The sequence below is a fragment of the Notolepis coatsorum genome (genome assembly GCF_963971535.1).
Source record: "Notolepis coatsorum genome assembly, chromosome: 2".
In the NCBI taxonomy this organism is placed as follows: Eukaryota; Metazoa; Chordata; class Actinopteri; order Aulopiformes; family Paralepididae; genus Notolepis; species Notolepis coatsorum.
This window is the reverse complement of record NC_140166.1, coordinates 219,130,065-219,140,064: the sequence shown is the minus strand read 5'-3', so window position 1 is coordinate 219,140,064 and position 10,000 is coordinate 219,130,065. Positions and strand designations below refer to the sequence as shown.

General features: G+C 36.1%; 1 protein-coding gene across 1 annotated transcript in view; it reads left to right on the top strand.

The window, feature by feature from the left end:
- pals1a (protein associated with LIN7 1, MAGUK p55 family member a) overlaps nt 1-10,000 on the top strand; it is a gene marked incomplete at its 3' end in the record, with an annotated part of 82,061 nt that overhangs the window by 56,935 nt on the left and 15,126 nt on the right. The window contains 4 exon segments of the mRNA XM_084308537.1: nt 4,126-4,156; nt 4,159-4,215; nt 4,800-4,936; nt 8,127-8,288. Coding sequence (XP_084164663.1) covers nt 4,126-4,156; nt 4,159-4,215; nt 4,800-4,936; nt 8,127-8,288 — 387 coding nt within the window.

Here is a 10,000-nt window from a genome sequence, read left to right as displayed (position 1 = left end):
CACAGATATAGAGCAGAACTTTACCAGTTATCACAGATATAGAGCAGAACTTTACCAGTTATCACAGATATAGAGCATAACTTTACCAGTTATCACAGATATAGAGCAGAACTTTACCAGTTATCACAGATATAGAGCAGAACTTTACCAGTTATCACAGATATAGAGCAGAACTTTACCAGTTATCAGAGATATAGAACAGAACTTTACCAGTTATCACAGATATAGAGCAGAACTTTACCAGTTATCACAGATATAGAACAGAACTTTACCAGTTATCAGAGATATAGAACAGAACTTTACCAGTTATCACAGATATAGAGCAGAACTTGACCAGTTATCACAGATATAGAGCAGAACGTTACCAGTTATCGCAGATATAGAGCAGAACTTTGCCAGTTATCACAGATATAGAGCAGAACTTTACCAGTTATCACAGATATAGAGCAGAACTTTACCAGTTATCGCAGATATAGAGCAGAACTTTACCAGTTATCAGAGATATAGAACAGAACTTTACCAGTCATCACAGATATAGAACAGAACTTTACCAGTTATCACATATATAGAGCAGAACTTTACCAGTTATCATAGATATAGAACAGAATTTTACCAGTTATCACAGATATAGAGCAGAACTTTACCAGTTATCACAGATATAGAGCAGAACTTTACCAGTTATCACAGATATAGAGCAAAACTTTACCAGTTATCACAGATATAGAGCAGAACTTTACCAGTTATCACAGATATAGAGCAGAACTTTACCAGTTATCAGAGATATAGAACAGAACTTTACCAGTTATCACAGATATAGAGCAGAACTTTACCAGTTATCACAGATATAGAGCAGAACTTTACCAGTTATCACAGATATAGAACAGAACTTTACCAGTCATCACAGATATAGAGCAGAACTTTACCAGTTATCACAGATATAGAGCAGAACTTTACCAGTTATCACAGATATAGAACAGAACTTTACCAGTTATCACAGATATAGAGCAGAACTTTACCAGTTATCAGAGATATAGAACAGAACTTTACCAGTTATCACAGATATAGAGCAGAACTTTACCAGTTATCACAGATATAGAGCAGAACTTTACCAGTTATCACAGATATAGAACAGAACTTTACCAGTTATCACAGATATAGAGCAGAACTTTACCAGTTATCACAGATATAGAGCAGAACTTTACCAGTTATCACAGATATAGAGCAGAACTTTACCAGTTATCACAGATATAGAACAGAACTTTACCAGTTATCACAGATATAGAGCAGAACTTTACCAGTTATCACAGATATAGAGCAGAACTTTACCAGTTATCACAGATATAGAGCAGAACTTTACCAGTTATCACAGATATAGAGCATAACTTTACCAGTTATCAGAGATATAGAGCAGAACTTTACCAGTTATCACAGATATAGAGCAGAACTTTACCAGTTATCACAGATATAGAGCAGAACTTTACCAGTTATCACAGATATAGAGCAGAACTTTACCAGTTATCACAGATATAGAGCAGAACTTTACCAGTTATCACAGATATAGAGCAGAACTTTACCAGTTATCACAGATATAGAGCAGAACTTTACCAGTTATCACATATATAGAGCAGAACTTTACCAGCTATCACATATATAGAGCAGAACTTTACCAGTTATCACATATATAGAGCAGAACTTTACCAGCTATCACATATATAGAGCAGAACTTTACCAGTTATCATAGATATAGAACAGAATTTTACCAGTTATCACAGATATAGAGCAGAACTTTACCAGTTATCACAGATATAGAGCAGAACTTTACCAGTTATCACAGATATAGAACAGAACTTTACCAGTTATCACAGATATAGAGCAGAACTTTACCAGTTATCAGAGATATAGAACAGAACTTTACCAGTTATCACAGATATAGAGCAGAACTTTACCAGTTATCACAGATATAGAGCAGAACTTTACCAGTTATCACAGATATAGAACAGAACTTTACCAGTTATCACAGATATAGAGCAGAACTTTACCAGTTATCACAGATATAGAGCAGAACTTTACCAGTTATCACAGATATAGAACAGAACTTTACCAGTTATCAGAGATATAGAACAGAACTTTACCAGTTATCACAGATATAGAGCAGAACTTGACCAGTTATCACAGATATAGAGCAGAACGTTACCAGTTATCGCAGATATAGAGCAGAACTTTGCCAGTTATCACAGATATAGAGCAGAACTTTACCAGTTATCACAGATATAGAGCAGAACTTTACCAGTTATCGCAGATATAGAGCAGAACTTTACCAGTTATCAGAGATATAGAACAGAACTTTACCAGTCATCACAGATATAGAACAGAACTTTACCAGTTATCACATATATAGAGCAGAACTTTACCAGTTATCATAGATATAGAACAGAATTTTACCAGTTATCACAGATATAGAGCAGAACTTGACCAGTTATCACAGATATAGAGCAGAACTTTACCAGTTATCACAGATATAGAGCAGAACTTTACCAGTTATCACAGATATAGAGCAGAACTTTACCAGTTATCACAGATATAGAGCAGAACTTTACCAGTTATCAGAGATATAGAACAGAACTTTACCAGTTATCACAGATATAGAGCAGAACTTGACCAGTTATCACAGATATAGAGCAGAACGTTACCAGTTATCGCAGATATAGAGCAGAACTTTGCCAGTTACCACAGATATAGAGCAGAACTTTACCAGTTATCACAGATATAGAGCAGAACTTTACCAGTTATCGCAGATATAGAGCAGAACTTTACCAGTTATCACAGATATAGAGCAGAACTTTACCAGTTATCAGAGATATAGAACAGAACTTTACCAGTTATCACATATATAGAGCAGAACTTTACCAGTTATCATATATATAGAACAGAATTTTACCAGTTATCACAGATATAGAGCAGAACTTTACCAGTTATCACAGATATAGAGCAGAACTTTACCAGTTATCACAGATATAGAGCAGAACTTTACCAGTTATCACAGATATAGAGCAGAACTTTACCAGTTATCACAGATATAGAGCAGAACTTTACCAGTTATCAGAGATATAGAACAGAACTTTACCAGTTATCACAGATATAGAGCAGAACTTTACCAGTTATCACAGATATAGAGCAGAACTTTACCAGTTATCACAGATATAGAACAGAACTTTACCAGTCATCACAGATATAGAGCAGAACTTTACCAGTTATCACAGATATAGAGCAGAACTTTACCAGTTATCACAGATATAGAACAGAACTTTACCAGTTATCACAGATATAGAGCAGAACTTTACCAGTTATCACAGATATAGAACAGAACTTTACCAGTTATCACAGATATAGAGCAGAACTTTACCAGTTATCACAGATATAGAGCATAACTTTACCAGTTATCACAGATATAGAGCAGAACTTTACCAGTTATCACAGATATAGAGCAGAACTTTGCCAGTTATCACAGATATAGAGCATAACTTTACCAGTTATCACAGATATAGAGCAGAACTTTACCAGTTATCACAGATATTTGATTTGATTTGTATTTGTCTCGAACATAGAAACATAAAAACGTTTAAAAAACAAAAAGGTAAATAGTCAAATACTATTTCCATACAATAAGTGTTCGAGAAGGAACAGGGGGAAGTAAAACAACTTATCAAGCCCTGCCCCTTCCTTACAATATTTGACATTATCATTTAATAAAAATAAAAATAATATAACAAATAATAAAAAATAAAATAAAAGTACAGTTTTTTTATATATCCAAATATCCAAATGAGAAGAAATAATAGGCAGTCACATTACTGCTCAATGTATTGATATGTTTGCTTAATATAGAGCAGAACAACATTATCTTGTACTAAATTACCTTTATTATCAACAACATTCTCTGCTGCCAAATGATATGTTGTTGATACTACTTAACATACTGAATAACAGTAGTCAGTCAGTTATAAAAACACACACGCATACACACAGAGCCTCTATCAACACATGATAATGATGATGAAGATGATGATGATGATGATGATGATGATGATAATAATGTTGTTGTTGTTGTTGTTGTCATGGTAACAGGTCCAGAGTGTGGTCCAGACCAGTCAGAATAAAGAGGACTGGAACTAAACACCTTACTGTCTGATCCACACATACAGGTACTGACATACAGTATATATACACACACACACACATACACACATATATACATATATATTGTAACAAAGGTAGGTGCTACCATGAACTCAAAACAATGAAAAGAAGCAACAGGCGACACCGAAAAAACCCACCCATTGTCCCTTAACTTAAACGGCAAGTTTATATCTGTCCTCTCTCTCTCCTCTCTCTCTCTCTCTCCCTCTCTGTCTCTCTGTCTCTCTCTCTCTCTCTCTCTCTCTCTCTCTCTCTCTCGTCTCTCTCTCTCTCTCTCTCTCTCTCTCTCTCTCTCTCTCTCTCTCTCTCCCTCTCCCTCCCTCCCTCTCTCTGTCTCTCTCTCTCTCTCTCTCTCTCTCTCTCTCTGTCTCTCTCTGTCTCTCTCTGTCTCTCTCTGTCTCCTCTCTCTCTCTCTCTCTCTCTCTCTCTGTCTCTGTCTCTCTCTCTCTGTCTCTGTCTCTCTCTGTCTCTCTCTCTGTCTCCTCTCTCTTTCTCTCTCTCTCTCTCTCTCTCTCTCTCTCTCTCTCTCTCTCTCTCTCTCTCTCTCTCTCTCTCTCTCTCTCTCTCTCTCTCTCTCTCTCTCTCCCCCCCCCCCCCCCCAGGCCTGTTGGTCGCCCATGACAGTGTAGCAGAAATGGAGATGGAGCCGGAGCCCCTCCCACCCCCAGAGACTCTTAGCCAATGGGGCGGCGAGACTGTTAAGATCGTCCGCATCGAGAAGGCCAGAGATATACCACTGGTGAGATAATGTATTAATACTATATTACTATATTACACTAACATAGAGATATACCACTGGTGAGATATGTATTAATACTTATATTACACGAACATAGAGATATACCACTGGTAAGATAATGTATTATGTTAATACTTATATTACACTAACTAGAGATATACCACTGGTAAGATAATGTATTAATACTTATATTACACTAACATAGAGATATACACTGGTAAGATAATGTATTAATAATTATATTACACTAACATAGATATACCACTGGTAAGATAATGTATTAATACTTATATTACACGAACATAGAGATATACCACTGGTAAGATAATGTATTATGTTAATACTTATATTACATATAAATGTATTTGTATATATTGTGGTGTATTCCAGGGGCTTGTGTGTATATTAATATGTATTGTTATATATTGTGGTGTATATTAATATGCATTTGTATATATTGTGGTGCATATTAATATGTATTTGTATATATTGGGCTGTATATTAATATGTATTTGTATATATCGGGGTGTACTCCAGGGGGCCTGTGTATATTAATATGTATTTGTATATATCAGGATGTATATTATTAGTGCTGTCAAACGATTAAAATATTTAACCTCGATTAATCGCATGATTGTCCATAGTTAACTCGCGATTCATCGCAAATTAATCGCATTTTTTTTTTTTTTTACCTTAAACGGATCTTTTTCAAGTTCCAAGTTTTAATACTCTTATCAACATGCGAGTCAACAAATGCTTGCTTTATGCAGCCATTTAACACAAGAGGATGACCCTCATGCATTGCAAATTTGCATCAAATTCAAAACAGAGTGATGCACAAAATAACTTAACACTTTGGTTGCCTAAGGTTAAATTAATGATATACCATAGATTGCCAGCTCTATTTGTCTATGGAGAAAGTCCCCTTCTTTGCAGGGCTATAACTTTTTAAATTCTATTGCTACATTGCCATTATTAGGGCCCATTCAAAGTCCTATATGTATTGTTCATTGTGTAGCAACGCTAAACTTTTTCATTCACATATTCATAGTAAAGTATGGTCTAATGTATAAGTATGTTTTCATCTCTTTCTGCAGCTTTCTCCAGAACGTGATATATAGCCCCAAATGCATTATATTGATGATGAAATACAGTTTGATGGCAATCAGCGCGATATAAAAAATTCCAACTAGACGTACTTCTAGAAGTTACTACACGTCATCTGATGTTGACCGGATGGGCGAGGGGGCGTTTATAATTCCGTGGGCAGCGTTATACCAATCATCTAATGTGGGTCAAATGTTGATAATATCAGTTATTATCGAAGACGGTAACGTTACACGCTGAAACTCACCCCAGTCTCCGCGCGCCGTTGGGCGATCATCGTCGAGTAGACATTTTATCATTATGGGATATATTATTACCCGGTCCATCTCCAGCTTGTATAATGGTATATACGTCCAAATCATGTTGTTTATCGAGTTATTGGCAATCGATCGCTATGTAGTGTGACGAGCTAGAGTGCCGGAACCTATACCGAGTGCCCGGAAGTAATATGGCCGACCAGCAAAACCTCTACTGCGCTTCCTGTTAAGCGGTTGCGCCGATCGGCCACCAGATGGCGCTCCTGAACCGCCAGAGAGCTCAGTGGGTCCTGCTGGTGGATCTCAGGCCAGCGGAGGGACATTATGAATCCGATCGCAGATTTTAGAAATATTGATATAAGGACGCTGTACAGCGTCCCCCGGCAACTTTAGCATGGCCAGGAAAGACGTCTAAAGACGGGTCCCGGCACTCAAAGTGTTAAAAGAAAATAATAATTTAAAACAATGAATAAAGTGTGCATGAAATAATAGGGGAAAGAAAACGTTAGGAACTTGTTACATTCACACACACAAGGGCTGATTAATCACACCCCCCCCCCCCCCTCTCTCTCACACACACACTCTCCCAGCTCTCTCTCTCTTGCCCCTTCCTCATCTCTCTCACCCCCCTCTCTCTATATATCTCACACACACACACAATTAGATTGTTTAAGGAACCTTTAACAAACTCCCTAGAGCACTCATGTAGATGTTTCTCCATGTGCTAACACCATGCTGCCACTATTGTTCTGTTGTCCGCCAGTTGCACTACAACTCGTACACCTTACTGTAAATTGTACCTAAATTGTACCTCATCCCATTTCTGCTCTGCACTATATAGTATTGTATATTAGTACACTGCATAGTATATTGTATATTATATGGTAACTCAGTTACGTCTATTCTGCACCGAACATTGTACATATGTCTATACTGAACACTGTGACCTCATTTTTTACTTCTAATTTACATGCTATACTATGTTATTTCGTACTTATCTTGTCTAGCACAGTCTCTGGAGCGTAACAGTAAGAAGCATTTTGTATAAAAGTATTCTGTACTTCTGTATGACAACTAGGGATGTCCGATATTATCGGCCGACCGATATTATCGGCCGATATCGGCAGTAAAATGTGATATCGGAAAATATCGGTATCTGTTTAAAAAAAAAGAAAAAAAACAATAACAATATTTGTTATATATATATCCAGTGAAAATTATTAGTTACCTAAAATTATTCAGTTTTTTGGACGGGGAAACCCTGCATATATCGGTATCGGTTGATATCGGTTGATATCGGTATCGGAAATTAAGAGTTGGACAATATCGGAATATCGGTATCGGTAAAAAAGCCAATATCGAGCATCCCTAATGACAACTATTAAAGAAACTTGAAACTTGAGTTGTTGTTCAGTTCAGTTGTTGCTCTGTATGTATGTCCTGCCTTTTTAATAACGTTCCTTTGTGTTTTATTTTTATTTATTTTATTTTATCCCCCATCCCCTTTCCCCTAGGGGGCTTTTTACCCCCAACTAGGCCGTTATTGAAAATAAGAACTTGTTCTTAATTAACCTGCCTATTCAAATAAAGGTTTGATGATGATGATGACACACACACTTCAGAAACAAACATAGTATCAATGAGAGCATCAATAATACACCTGAGTGAAGTCTAGTAAAAAATAACTGTGGTTCACCCACCACAGTCCCACAAAATCCTGTGGGAAACACTGATGTACGGTATGTATATATATTGTGGTGTATATTAACATGTGTGTGTATATACCGGGGTCCATATTAATGTGTATATATCGGGGTGTCCTCCAGGGGGCGACGGTGCGTAACGACATGGACAGTGTGGTGATCAGTCGCATCGTGCGCGGCGGAGCGGCAGAGAGCAGCGGGCTGCTGACGGAGGGAGACGAGATCCTGGAGATCAACGGCATCGAGATCCGCGGGAAAGACGTCAACCAAGTCTTTGATATACTGGTATATAAATATACACAGACCGACATACTAATTTACATGTACTGGTAAATATACACAGACCGACATACTCATTTACATGTACTGGTAAATATACACAGACTGACATACTCATTTACATGTACTGGTAAATATACACTGACATACTCATTTACATGTACTGGTAAATATACACAGACATACTCATTTACATGTACTGGTAAATATACACTGACATACTCATTTACATGTACTGGTAAATATACACAGACATACTCATTTACATGTACTGGTAAATATACACAGACATACTCATTTACATGTACTGGTAAATATACACAGACATACTCATTTACATGTACTGGTATATAAATATACACAGACCGACATACTCATTTACATGTACTGGTAAATATACACAGACATACTCATTTACATGTACTGGTAAATATACACTGACATACTCATTTACATGTACTGGTAAATATACACTGACATACTCATTTACATGTACTGGTAAATATACACAGACATACTCATTTACATGTACTGGTAAATATACACAGACATACTCATTTACATGTACTGGTAAATATACAAAGACATACTCATTTACATGTACTGGTAAATATACACAGACATACTCATTTACATGTACTGGTATATAAATATACACAGACCGACATACTCATTTACATGTACTGGTAAATATACACAGACATACTCATTTACATGTACTGGTAAATATACACAGACATACTCATTTACATGTACTGGTAAATATACACAGACTGACATACTCATTTACATGTACTGGTAAATATACACAGACTGACATACTCATTTACATGTACTGGTAAATATACACAGACATACTCATTTACATGTACTGGTAAATATACACAGACTGACATACTCATTTACATGTACTGGTAAATATACACAGACATACTCATTTACATGTACTGGTAAATATACACAGACTGACATACTCATTTACATGTACTGGTAAATATACACAGACATACTCATTTACATGTACTGGTAAATATACACAGACTGACATACTCATTTACATGTACTGGTAAATATACACAGACATACTCATTTACATGTACTGGTAAATATACACAGACATACTCATTTACATGTACTGGTAAATATACACAGACATACTCATTTACATGTACTGGTAAATATACACAGACTAACATACTCATTTACATGTACTGGTAAATATACACAGATTGACATACTCATTTACATGTACTGGTAAATATACACACAGACTGACATACTCATTTACATGTACTGGTAAATATACACAGACTGACATACTCATTTACATGTACTGGTAAATATACACAGACATACTCATTTACATGTACTGGTGAATATACACAGACTGACATACTCATTTACATGTACTGGTAAATATACACTGACATACTCATTTACATGTACTGGTAAATATACACTGACATACTCATTTACATGTACTGGTAAATATACACAGACATACTCATTTACATGTACTGGTAAATAAATATACACAGACTGACATACTCATTTACATGTACTGGTAAATAAATATACACAGACTGACATACTCATTTACATGTACTGGTAAATAAATATACACAGACTGACATACTCATTTACATGTACTGGTAAATATACACAGACCGACATACTCATTTACATGTACTGGTAAATAAATATACACAGACTGACAT